A 13,557-nucleotide genomic window follows, 5' to 3' on the forward strand; every position below is an offset into this window, starting at 1 on the left:
TGGTTGTGTTATGACTTGATGTAACAGCCATTACCTATTTTAACAGGTGAGCAGCCGAACACTGGTCCCCTCTTCAGTCCTGAACACTGTGTGTTTGGTTACAGTGCTGCCAGTCCTCTTTCAGAAGATGAAGAGAATGAGGAAGTGTTTAGTCCGTGAGTCTCTCCTACAAATTATTTTTGTCTCACCTCTGACGGATTGAAGAAACAGATTTATGATTTTATTTGTAATGTCTCTGTTTTTCCCCTCAGTTTCACATTTATCAAAAACATTCCCAACCGTTCCCAACAGTCCAGGCCAGTGTCAGCGGTGCGGGACATCCCACCAAAGACGAGGAGCACACCTGCTGCTACACTGGTGCTAGACTTGGTTAGTTATCTTCTTACTACACAGCTTGAATTGTGTTTATTAAACATTAGACCATCACAAACATATTTAAATCTCTGTAGGACCCAGAGAAAGTGTATTGAGTGGACTGCTTCAGTCATTTCAGCCAGTAATGTTATTTCTGTCTGATTAAAAGCATTAAAATAGTCAGAGAAGTACTGCTGGGAAATAAACCATGATGGCTACAGTACAAACAAATCACGGTTTGAATTCGAATCTTAAAGGGAACAGAGTTTACCTCTTTTTTATGATTTAATAATAATATTATGGTTCTTCTGAGTGTGCCAGTTTAGGTTCAGTTTAAAACACAGTTCAGATTTTTTTATTATAATGTGTTAAAAAGTGTCATGTTGGGGGCGTGTCCACAGCTCGCTGATTTATGGGTGTGTTGCTTCACATGTAGATTAGTTTCGGCTTCCCGTCAACGTAACAAGGGGGCGGGGCCATGAGCTCACCCGCTCTGCGTTTGCAACAGTCTGACAGGCAGACGGAGGAGAGAGAGGATCACCATTCAGTCATACATGTACGACTCGGACACATACCAAGCAAAGAGTACAAATCATTTGTGTCTTTGTATAGTTTTACAGCCAACTGTGTGCTAGTTTCAAGTGCCGAGCTTGTACACAGAAACTAATAACCACGCACCGGATGCGCCGCTCGAAGCCGCGACACGGCACACCAGACACACTGTAGCGCGGCAGAAACATGAAGTGTCCCGAATCGTCGCGCCACGCATTTTTGAATTCTAAACATAGGTTTCTGCAGCGGTCCGCGGTGCCCAGCCGTCGACTTGAGTGTACCCTGATAGAAACCTATGTTTAGAATTCTAAAACGCATGCTAGTTAAGATCACAGGGAGCTTCTGGGATCGAGAGAAATGCAAACGGCTGAAGTATAAGGTAGACTCAATGAGAAGCACACATGTTTGCAAACCTACCTAAAGATACAACCAATAATTCCGATTAGAGCGATAATGTGGAGAATATTGATCTTGTGTTGAGCCCAATGAGCCTTGCATCTAAAAATAGAGCTAGGGTGTTCCTTTAGTGATATCGCATCGACTCACGCTGAAAATGGCGGACGTGAATCAACGAACTGAGGATATGATGACGCGCCTGTCAATCAATATTGGTGGGCGGGGGGACCGCTCTCCTACGTAAAGTTGCGGTCGGTTTGAAAACCGCTCCAATTGGTCCACCGTTTTTTTATGTTGTTAAATTGAAAAAAAAGCACTGGGTGTGCTTATATCACCCCAATATGACGGCCTATACACCATACATGCACATATGTCTGTCCAAACAGCTTGAAAAGTAGATTTTTACCATAGGTGCCCTTTAAATAAGGCTTGTGGCAATTACATGGTTACACCAAAAGGTGGTGACAAACAACCATTACAAATTTATTTGATGAATCTTGTATGAATAATTCCTGATTCATCCACGTGAAGTCTTTAAGTCAGTGATAGGTAGTTTTTTGGTTGGCTCTTGTAAATCATTTATTTTAAGTCGTTAATTCAGGTTCATGGAGGAATCGTGATCGTTATGTTAAATTAACAAACAAAAATCTTAGTTTATCCAATTGCGCAGCTCTAATTTGCAGTTTATTGACCGAGTGATGATGTCAAACTAGCTGGAAGTCAGTGGCCTGGACAATAAACCTCCAATAATCTCCAGCTGAGAAAGAATTGACCATTCATACCTCTGCTTTCTGATCCATCATCGGTTATGTAAAGGAAGTTGAGAAGTCAAGTCACTTAATTCTGTAGCACTTTATACTATGTTTATTGTGTCGAATCCGCTTTGCGTAGAAGTAAATGAAAAGCCATGATACTATTTCAGTTTGTATGACATATTCCGCATATCAGGCAGGCTGCAGAATGTGAAAGAAAGCTCGTGTAGTTCTAATTAGTTCAAAGTTAGTCCCAGTCAGGTGTTTAGAATAGCCAGAAGAGATCGACACTCGTCCATCACTGATGTCTTTGCTTGCGATCAGTCTTGTGTTAACTCATTTATGTCCTCTCTGACCATGTGGGGTTTTTTTAAGGTCGTCCTCTGTGCATGACATCCGTCTGCTAAATCTCTTTATAGTAGCTCTATTCTATGTTTTTTATAAAGCATAATAGTGACTTTTTAAATGTCTCATAGTGTATGGGTATTGTAAAGGCCAAGTGTTTAATAATTGTAGATTCTCTTCTGTTGTTGTTGTTACTGTCAGGATACTGTTACTGTTATAAGAAAATAATTTTTAAATCAGTATAATTTAAGTTATTGAGATAAATGTAAAAAGTCTTACAGAATTACTTATAATTATAGTAATTATAATTATATATTTTTTAAAAAGTGTTTAAAAATTTCAGCCAAGTGCATTCAGAATCTTCAGTTTTGTCACAGATTTTTCATTTCGCTGCCTCCCTATTATTTATTAAAACGTTATTCTGTCTTAGGATGAAACCCTGGTGTTCAGTTCACTCAATGTGATCTCTGATGCAGAATACACCTTCAATACTCGCTTTCAAGACCACAAGTATAAGGTTTGTAACACATTTAATTAGTGTTTAATATCATATTTTGATTTATGCAGGTTTCTCCACCAAAACAGTGGTTCATTTCCTGCTAGTGACATGAAAATGTTTTTAAAATAGTTCATGAAGTTTCATTTGATTCTGTTCGCAGGTCTACGTAATCCTCAGACCACATGTGAGAGAGTTTCTACAAGCCATGACAAAACATTTTGAGGTAAACATTGGGATTTGCTTGGGGTTTTGAGACCAGGGGCCAGTATCATGAAGCGGTATTAGCTGGCTAGCCAGTTCATTTCAGTTTAGTTTGCACCAATCTTGGGTGTTAAATAACACAAAGGCAGCTCGACTTTTTTTAATCACTTTTTGTTGCCATGGTTTTATGAAGTAGGTAAAATTCATGGTACCGCCCCCACCTCGCTCAGCTAATCTCGTTGATCACCAGCTGCAGCCGTGCTTCATGTCGAACGCACCTAATGAGAAACCGACGCGTCATCTTTGCACTTGCAGTTTTGCGCTACGTCACCTATTTTTGATCCCGCCCCAAAAATCATTTTAAACCCGGAAGATGAAATTAGCTTACAAAAGCTCAAAATTATCCAGTTTACCACACAATTACAGCTAACATGTGCTAACATTGTCTTAAGTGATGCTCAACAGGCACAATTCTATTAAAATTTCAAAAAAAAAAGTACTCCGGTTCCTTGAACCTTTAAAGAGCCCATATTATACATGAAATCGAGTCATATTTTGGTTGTAAGGGTCTCCAACAACAGTCTAATATGCATGCAAGGTCAAAAAACACTTTCATGGTCTTAATAATAATCTGCATTTAGTTTTACCTAATTATTCCAGCGACTCTCATGAATCGTTCAGCGATTCATTTGTTCCCAACCCTCTCCTCAGTGCGAAGCTAATCTGCGCTGATTGGACCGATGACAGCCTGCTGCGATTAGTTGACACGGACAAGGCTTCAGCGCGAGACAGAGTGAAATGCCCAGCTGCTAATCAACAATATAAAAGTAGTCACAGTGCACACACGCTTCATAGTGGATTTTGGTTGCCAGTGGGTGAATGTAAATACAGGACTAGAAAATACTGACGACTAACTATTTTATTGAGCAAAAAGTCCAAGAACTGGCGAGGAGATCTCCTAGCCCGTCACAGTCTACCTGCTCTTTTCACACACACGCACATGCACACGCACGCACACACACACACACACAGGGCCGGCGCGTCAAGAATAGAGAGGGCGCGTCGGTGACACCTCCCTCACCACCCGCGTCCTCAGTTATATCTGCGAGTAATATCCATCTGCACAGCGAGACTTCATTCGACCAGTGTCTGTGTGTGACTTTTTTTCTGTTAGTGGGCGGGGCCGCAGGTTTCAAATCTCCCGGGTTTGCGCGCGCAACTGCTTGTGTTTCGTAGCCGTGTCATCACGAAACACCTAATGACTCGTTATCAAGACGACTCATTTGAAGCACTATGAGTCGACTCTTTTATAGATGAATCAATGGTTTTAAACACTGTACACTTACAGATTTAAGCCTTAGCTGGATATTTCACTTCACTTAGAGCTGTGTTACACACTACATGGAAGGGCATTTTCAAAAACCCATAATATGGGCTCTTTAAAAACATTCAAATGTTCATTAAAAAACAGTATTGGTGCAAACTGAACTGAAACTGCCTAGCCAGCTAATCTGGCTTCATGGTACAGGCCCCTGTTCACACTAGAAAAAATATGTATTGCACTAAACATTTGCATGGCACTTGATTTAAATAGCAATTAACTCCTCTATTCAGACCTAATAGATGTTTTCTGTGTGACTTCATTTATTTATTGTCATTTTAAATTAATTTATCAATTTTAAATGTAGCGAGTGGTCAATAATGTTTGGGAATTTGGTCAATAGGCAAGAGTTTCATTTGTTACATCCAAATAAAATGGTGTTCTTTAATAAACATACAAAAAGACCAAAGATAACGACTGAAGACATGTAAACACTGACTTCCTTCCTTCATGTGCTTTTTGTGTGCGTTAGCGTGTTTACTTTTCCATAATTTAATATTTTCATTCCTCTTAACCACAATCAAATCACATAAATGTTATCAAATATTTGCTGAACATTGTAATTAAATCTGTGTTTTTCCTGTTCTAGATGTTTGTTTATACCTCCGCAAAAAAGGAGTACGCAGAAAAGATTGTAGATATTTTGGACCCTAATAAAAAGCTCTTCAGGTAAGACATTTTCATTCCAAATCATCCTGCTTTTTTTTTTTTTTCCTCAGCCTGGTATCTGCAAACCTGTCTTATAACTCTTGCACTCTTGTTTACAACTGGTATTAAGATTCATTCAAATCACAAATAGACAAAGGAGACTTATAAATGCATCCACATTTCTTTATATAGTCTTTCTCTGATCGGTCTGTCTAATAACTGCTAAATAAGCTTGTGAAATGTTTATACTGAAACAAAATCTATTAAACTTGCTTTATAAATACTTTATACATTAAGTAATATACTTAAAAGGTGACACTTCACAATGTTTTATTAGTTAATGTATTTACTAACATAATTTAAAAATGAGCAATACCTGCACAGCATTTATTAATCACAGTTAAACATTTACAAATGCTTTATTTCCTTAAGAGTCAACACGAACTAACAATGAACGACTGTATTTTTCATTAACTTGCATGAGCTAATACTGTAATAGATGTATTGTTCATTGTTTGTGCATGTTAGTAAATGCATTGACTAATACAACCTCAAAGTAAAGTGTTATCAGTTATAAATAGATGATTTATTTCTCATGGAGCTTCTTTGTGTAATGTTTATACATATATTTGTCTTCGTTCAAATTCATATAACAGATATTTTAGATCATTGGCATTAATTAAATTTTAGATTAGATTAGATTCAACTTTATTGTCATTACACATGTACAAGTACAAGGCAACGAAATGCAGTTTAGGTCTAACCAGCAGTGCAATAGCAGCAAGTGCAGGATACAGGTATAAGTTATAAAGTGCAGTTATAGAAAAACTATGGTGATATTTACAGATGGATGTGCTATGAACATTATATACAGGTTGTATTAGCTATGAACAGATTTACAATAAATGAATATATGTACAGGATGCTATTAATAGCAGAAGTGAGCAGATAGATAAACATAATTACAAATGTATATGTACAGTGGGTGTGTACATAATTAGAAATGTCCATGTGCAGTGGGTATGTACAGTTCAAATAAGTGAATCAGCGCAATGTAGTGCAATGAATATGTGCAAACTTTAAATGTGCAAATGTTAAACAGTGCAGTGATTGTGAGGAGTATAAGATAGAGGAGTGTGGGGGTGTATTGGGGGGGCAAAAGAGTCAGTGAGGGGCAGAGTTCAAAAGGGAGACAGCTCTGGGGAAAAAGCTGACATTAATATTAATAATATTGTCAATATTATTAATATTAATATTAGTATTGACATTATATTATATTGATTATATCTTTAAAAAAAACATTGTGCAAAGGATCAGGAATTTATCACGTGAAAAAATGATCATCCACACATGCAACAACCAAATGATGGGGGCTGAAATTGCATTACTATGTTGCTGTAAATAGAACAAAATTCTTAACAGAACATTAATGACTTTATCCATGATATCAAACATTCACAAATCTGTATTTAACTAAAACACAACACATGTCAGTTCATGGATGCTGCATGAGAACTGCTGTTTAAAGAGAATAAAGCAGCCATGGCCTATTTCAGGAATCTAGTTTGTAGTAAAATTCATATTTATTTTAGCAAAGGAAAAAATTCAATCCACCTTTATTTGTATAGCGCTTATACAATGTAGATTATGTCAAAGCAGCTTCACATAAAAGGTCATAGTAAACTGGAACAGTGTAGTTCAGTTTGTAGTGTTTAAGTTCAGTTCAGTTTAGCTCAGTTCAGTGTGGTTTAATAATCACTACTGAGAGTCCAAACACTGAAGAGCAAATCCAACGATGCGCAGCTCTATAGATCCCGAACCATGCAAGCCAGAGGCGACAGCGGAGAGGGAAAAAAAACTTCACTAATTGGCGAAAGTGAAGAAAAAAAACCTTGAGAGAAACCAGACTCAGCTGGGCACGACCATTTTAATTTCTCCGCTGGCCAAACGTCTTGTGCAGAGCTGCAGTCTCAGTGGCGGAGGCTGGAAGCTGGCCTCAGCGAGGACTCGTCTGTCTCTGGAGCGTCACAGGAATCAGTCTCATGTTCTCCACTCCTCCATGACCACCACAGTAGCTGCTCAGGATACGGCCTGGTCCAGGATATGGAAACCTTGGGATCATCTCGTCGTTGGTGTTGGATCGAATCAGTGACTCTGCATAGTCTGAGGGCCTCGGGAAGAGTATCCCCAGGAGGAAATGGAGAATAAAGAAAATAATTAGCCTAGCTGCTGTTCATAGTGTATATAAACAACTTCTACCAAGACTTATATTTTTACCATCAATGTACAAAACTTGCAATCTTCCAGAGTAATGTAACTGTATGTTTGATCAAATATTCTGTAACAAAGTTCATAGCTCTGAATTCAAGACAAATGTTGTAAATATAACACATCCTTATATTTCATATGAATAATGTGAGAATGAAAATAACGTGGCTGGAGTGGCTTTAATGTGCTGTCAACACTTAAGTTTTAACTTTTAGTCAAACTTTGCTTTTCTAATGTAATCATGTGGTTTTATTATTTTTTTTGAAGGCATCGTTTGTATCAGGACGACTGCGCCTGTGTGCTTGGACACTACATTAAAGATTTGACCGTTCTAGAAAGAGACCTGTCAAAGACGGTCATCCTGGACAACGCCCCTCACACTTTCCCATACCACGTATGTTTGCCCTTATCGACTGTTCAGTACTCATCTCTATATAAAGGGTTTTGCTGAATGCCAGGTCTAACTAGTATATCCTTGCTGTTACTAGCTGATGAATATGATTCCTATAAAGAGCTGGATTGGAGATCAAGAGGACCGTGAGCTGCAAAAGCTCATTCCATACATGGAGAAACTAGTCCACGCGGTGAGTATTTTAAACTATTAATATTTAGGCAGTTCTTTCTTATACATTATAGCATGTGTGTTATGCATTTATTTATTTTTGTTCTTTAGTAAGAGTATAGCCATAAATAATGGTATAATAGTCAAATGTGGGAAATTCTGAGCTTGTGTTGCATATCTGTGACTAACTAGCTTATATTAATCCAACTAACAGTAAATAGTACTAAAAGGGTTCCCACTGGTCATGGAGTTTTTGGAATATCAGGGAATTAAAAATGTCTATTCAAATTTTCCAAGTCATGGAATGTCAGGGATCTTTTCTATTCTTTCCATTTGTCAAAATGTCTCTTTTTTTTATAACATGTTTTTATATTGGGCTGTTATGGTTATTGTACCCATTAACTAAAGGCTGATTTATACTTTTGCTTGGCGCCACTTCGTGGACGTCCACTAAGTACATGCACACCTCACGAAGCAGACAAGGCTTTTATACTTGCCGCGTTCGCCATTGTGATATTCTTTTAAACGACAAAGGGCGGCTGACCATAAAATCGGATGGATAAACATAGAAATAGGACATGTCCAGAACTACATTCATTCACTTGTTTTCTTTTCGGCTTAGTGCCTTTATTAATTCAGGGTCGCCAGAGTGGAATGAACCGGCAACTTATCCAGCACATGTTTTACGCAGCGAATGCCCTTCCAGCCGCAACCCATCTCTGGGAAACATACATACACACCCACTCACACTTATACACTACAAACAATTTAGCCTTCCCAATTCACCTGTACCGCATGTCTTTGGACTGTGGGGGAAACCGGAGCACCTGGAGGAAACTTACACGAACACGGGGAGAACATGCAAACTCCACACAGAAATGCCAACTGACCCAGCCGAGACTCGAACCAGTGACCTTCTTGCTGTGATGCGGCAGCACTACCTACTGCGCCACTGCATCGCCCTCCAGAACTTACCGCATGTCATTAATATCATTCAAGATTTTTAAACTAATTATTTTAATGATTATAAAAAAAATTTATATCCATTCAGGATTTTTTAAATTAAACTTTGATTAATCACCTGCTTTTGTTCATATCTCAGACAGTTTATTAAAATATTAATGACAACAGAACATGGGTTGCTCAAAAAATCTTTTTGTTTATTATTATTATTATTATTATGGCACGAATAAAAGCAAAACCTTTTTTTTTTAGCCCACTCAACAATTCACACATTACTTTCTGGCTAGTTTCTGTCCTCTACTTATGCTAAAAACGTGCCATAGCGCAAGTGCCCTCACATTTGCTACGAGCACTCAAGCAAACTAGCCAACACTCTAATTACTAATAAAATCAAAGAAATCTCATTTAAGATATTACACAAATTTTACCCTGTTAAGCATTTTTTTTTAACCAGATTTATTGAAGACATGGATGTCAATTATTCATTCTGTTCATCATGCCCAGAAACAGTACCTCATATTTTCTGTTATTGTCCGTATACAAAACAGTTATGGGAGAACTTATCTAAATGTACAAATGATAAAGTGCTGTCGTATTTTCCTTTACTGTATGAATGTTATTTTTGGCTTTTTGAACTATGATAAGAAGTTGGAAAATGAAGCTTATGTTATTAATCTTTTGACTATACTTACTTAGTTTCATATCGATCCAAGTAAATTTAGGAAACCTCTTTTCTTAGTGGTACCTAAAGAACAAAATATTTGTATAAATACCATTAAGGAGAGTACACCAAGGTGAAAACCCTACTCAGTGTTTGTGCTGCACAATTACCAGGGGCGTTGCTAGACATAAAGCTCTACTGGGGGCACGTACCCCTTCCCTCATCGTCCCTCATTATATATATATATATATATATATATATATATATATATATATATATATATATATATATATATATATATATATATATATATATATATATATATATAAAACATACATAACGCATGAGCGGCGCATAACAAGCAGGTAGCCTGCTTTTTTGGCACGCATGTTTACTACCGGGACTCTCAGAAGAAGAGCAGCGTGTGCGAGAGGCGCGCGTGCGAGAGGCACGTGGGTTCTCTGCGCACACGCGGAGATGCGTCAGTTTGCTTTTTGATTACACTGATTTCACCAGCGTTGGTTCGGTTGCACATAGAGAATAACGTCTTTATTTTGGAATTACCACTCTTAACAAATACACTTGCATATGAAGTAAATCAAATCTCAATGCATTTACTGGGGCACTGGAGATTTTTACTGGGGCACGTGCCCCAGTGAATTGGGTCTAGCGAAGCCCATGGCCCTTACTATAAGACGCATTTACTGGACTGTCCTGCTTTTAATGATTGCAGAAGACTTTTTTTTATGAGATTAACTCTCTTAAGGACATTTTTAGCAAAGTGACACCAGAAAAGATTTTAGTTTAATTTTTATCATGTATTAACACTAAAAATCTTATTTAATTTATGCATTCATTTGTTTGTTGATTTTTAATTGTATATTTATTATTGAAATGTTCCTGCCATGAAAATAGCCTCGGTTGCTGACATGGCATTAAATAAAAAATACATTACATTACATTTAAGGAGAGTACAAACAAAAAAGCTGTTAAAAGCGTGTATTTGCTTGTCAATTTTTAGTTATTGTAAGTTAGCAAGGCCTTGCATTATTTGTAATTTTTTCTTTCTTTATTATTTTATTTTGTTTTACCTATCGAGTTTTTGTACTTCTATATAATTGTATTATGCTTTTCATATTTTTTTTGTATACCTCTGGCAGTTTGTATGTTTCGTTCTTGCATTAATAATAAAAAAAACTAGCCAACACGTCGAGTATAAATCAGCCTTAAGGCTAGCATGACAGGATAATATAAATAAAAAAACTTTAGCTTCAAAATGACACTTTAAAGGATGTTAAAGTAATGACAAATTTCTCATAGTACTATTAAAGCTGTGCAAAATTATGTTCAAGCTAAACCCATTTAAATATTGTTATAATTTTAATAGTATATTATTAATATACAAGCACAACTTGTATAAAGGCCTGTTTTTCTGTTAGTTATACGTTAATTTTAGATGTCATGGAAATTCAGCTTTTTAGGCAATGAAAGTCAGAGAAAGGTCAGAGAATTTGGTTTGATTGAATGAAAACGTTTTTTTTTTGTAGTAATGATGTGTGTGTGTGTGTGTGTGTTTCAGGATGACTTCAGAAATGTTTTAAAGAAAAGAACCGATCACTTCCACAGGCTGCTCTCTGAAGACTAAACCCTGGATTAGGTGTAAATACATGTACAGCCATCCTAATAAATGCAGTAAAATTGCCAATCTACAAACTAGCTGAGGCTAAATGTGTAGTATGGGGATTTACCCTGGTATAACCAAAGTGTTTGTTTGATAGATGATAGTGTTAATGCTACCTTTATTCACCCTGGTGATCAGCTGGTGTTCTGACCCATTTTGAAGATCAGGACTAGAATCCTGCCTTTAATTTATTCAACTATGAGATATTGTACAGGTGCCACTGAAAGAGTGTTTTTTTTTTACACACTGAACTGTGCGTTGCACTCAGAGCTCTAGTTTTAAAAGTCATTTAGGATGATTTTCAGTAACCAATAAATTTTTGTTTTCCTGAAGTAACAAAGTCTGTTTGATGTTGTTTAAACCTCAATTTGTGTAGATTGTTCAGAAATGCTGTTGAAATGCATGTAGGTGATCAGATTCTAAAATAGCTGAATAACAAACATCTATGATGCAAATCTCCCGTTCCACCACATCCCAAAGGTGCTCTATTGGATTGAGTTCTGGTGACTGTGGAGGCTATTTGAGTACGGTGAACTCATTGTCACGTTCAGGAAACCAGCCTGAGATGATTCGCGCTTTATGACATGGTGTGTTACCCTGCTGGAAGGAGCCATCAGAAGATGGGTACACTGAGGTCATAGAGAGATAGACATGGTCAGCAACAATACTCAGGTAGGCTGTGGTGTTGACACGATGCTCAATTGGTACTAATGAGCCCAAAGTGTGCCACGAAAATATCCCCCACACCATTACACCACCACCAGCAGCCTGAACTGTTGATACAAGGCAGGATGGATCCATGCTTTCATGTTGTTCATGCCAAATTCTGACCCCATCATCCGAATGTCACAGCAGAAATCGAGACTCATCAGACCAGGCAACGTTTCTCCAATCTTCTATTGTCCAGTTTTGGTGAGCCTGTGTGAATTGTAGCCTCAGTTTCCTGTTCTTAGCTGACAGGAGTGGCACCCGGTGTGGTCTTCTGCTGCTGTAGCCCATCCGCCTCAAGGTTCTTGTGTTGTGTGTTCAGAGATGCTCTTCTGCATACCTCGGTTGTAGCGAGTGGTTATTTGGGTTACTGTTGCCTCTCCATCAGCTGGAACCAGTCTGGCCATTCTCCTTTGACCTCTGGCATCAACAAGGCATTTGTGCCCACAGAACTGCCTCTCACTGGATATTTTCTCTGTTTCGGACCATTCTCTGTAAACCCTAGAGATGGTTGTGCGTGAAAATCCCAGTAGATCAGCAGTTTCTGAAATACTCAGACCAGCCCGTCTGTTACAAACAAACATGCTATGTTCAAAGTCACATAAATCACCTTTCTGCCCATTCTGATGCTCTGTTTTAACTGCAGCAGATCATCCTGACCATGTCTACATGCCTAAATGCATTGAGTTGCTGCCATGTGATTGGCTGATTAGAAATTTGCACTAAGGAGCAGTTGGACTGGTGGGAGACGTGATAATACTAAGCAAATGTTTTGTCTTGAGAGTATCTAAAACATGAACTAGAAAGGAAGATTTGCATTAAATAGACACACAGAAACAGGTTTTGTCTGCTCAAAAAATGAGCCACTTGCAGCATGGGACAATAAATGATCTGCTGAAAATATTAACTTATTTTGGAGATAACTTGGACATGTTACGTCGTGTAAAAAGCCCTGTTATTAATTTAACTGCCCATTTCAGTTAAATCGCTCCAGTAATAATGTGCTTTATTTAGCGCCTCAGGAAGTGCTTTGAAATGGGCTCTTTTTTCATTCGATGTTTGACGTAATCTCGACTGAAAAACAGGGTGAGATAAGAGTAGCTCCTCTCCTTTATAAAAATACAGCCGATAGCATTTCATTTTATCACAGCTCTGCTAGTGAGAGTGGTTGACATCAAGTGCATCATATGAGAAGCCTCTTGAAGTGGGTGAGACACGTTGGATACTAGAGCAGGTGGTACTCGCTGCACTGCAGAGCCACTTGGGCAGAGCTGAGCTCCAGCTCCTCCTTGCTGCGCTTCTTCTGCATGTGATGTCATGTCACTGGGGGTTGGAGTTATTTGACCATTAGCATTTTGTTCAAAAAGAGTTGATAATTTTCTTATTTAAATCTTGAGCCCTCTGTAGTTACACAGTGTAAAAAAGGTGGAGTGTTCCTTTAAGACTAACACACTATTAATAATGTCTAAAATTATTACATTTATTAAAAAATTAGGAAGCAAATTAGTATAGTGTGACCACAATTTACCCAAATATACTGAATAAATCTAATAATGGGAATCCTTCATTTGTAGTCATGATGTTGT

At 37.8% G+C, this 13,557-nt stretch overlaps 1 protein-coding gene across 1 annotated transcript in view; it reads left to right on the plus strand.

Moving 5' to 3' along the window:
* ctdspl3 (CTD (carboxy-terminal domain, RNA polymerase II, polypeptide A) small phosphatase like 3) overlaps positions 1-11,603 on the plus strand; it is a 12,061-nt gene extending 458 nt beyond the window's left edge. The window contains exons 3-10 of the mRNA XM_056468818.1: positions 47-155; positions 252-369; positions 2,830-2,916; positions 3,059-3,121; positions 5,070-5,149; positions 7,664-7,790; positions 7,885-7,980; positions 11,162-11,603. Coding sequence (XP_056324793.1) covers positions 47-155; positions 252-369; positions 2,830-2,916; positions 3,059-3,121; positions 5,070-5,149; positions 7,664-7,790; positions 7,885-7,980; positions 11,162-11,227 — 746 coding nt within the window. The 3' untranslated portion in view covers positions 11,228-11,603. The remainder of the gene's footprint in view (positions 1-46; positions 156-251; positions 370-2,829; positions 2,917-3,058; positions 3,122-5,069; positions 5,150-7,663; positions 7,791-7,884; positions 7,981-11,161) is intronic.
* The last annotated feature ends 1,954 nt before the right edge of the window (positions 11,604-13,557 follow it).

This window comes from Danio aesculapii, chromosome 11 (assembly GCF_903798145.1).
Source record: "Danio aesculapii chromosome 11, fDanAes4.1, whole genome shotgun sequence".
NCBI classification, from domain to species: Eukaryota; Metazoa; Chordata; class Actinopteri; order Cypriniformes; family Danionidae; genus Danio; species Danio aesculapii.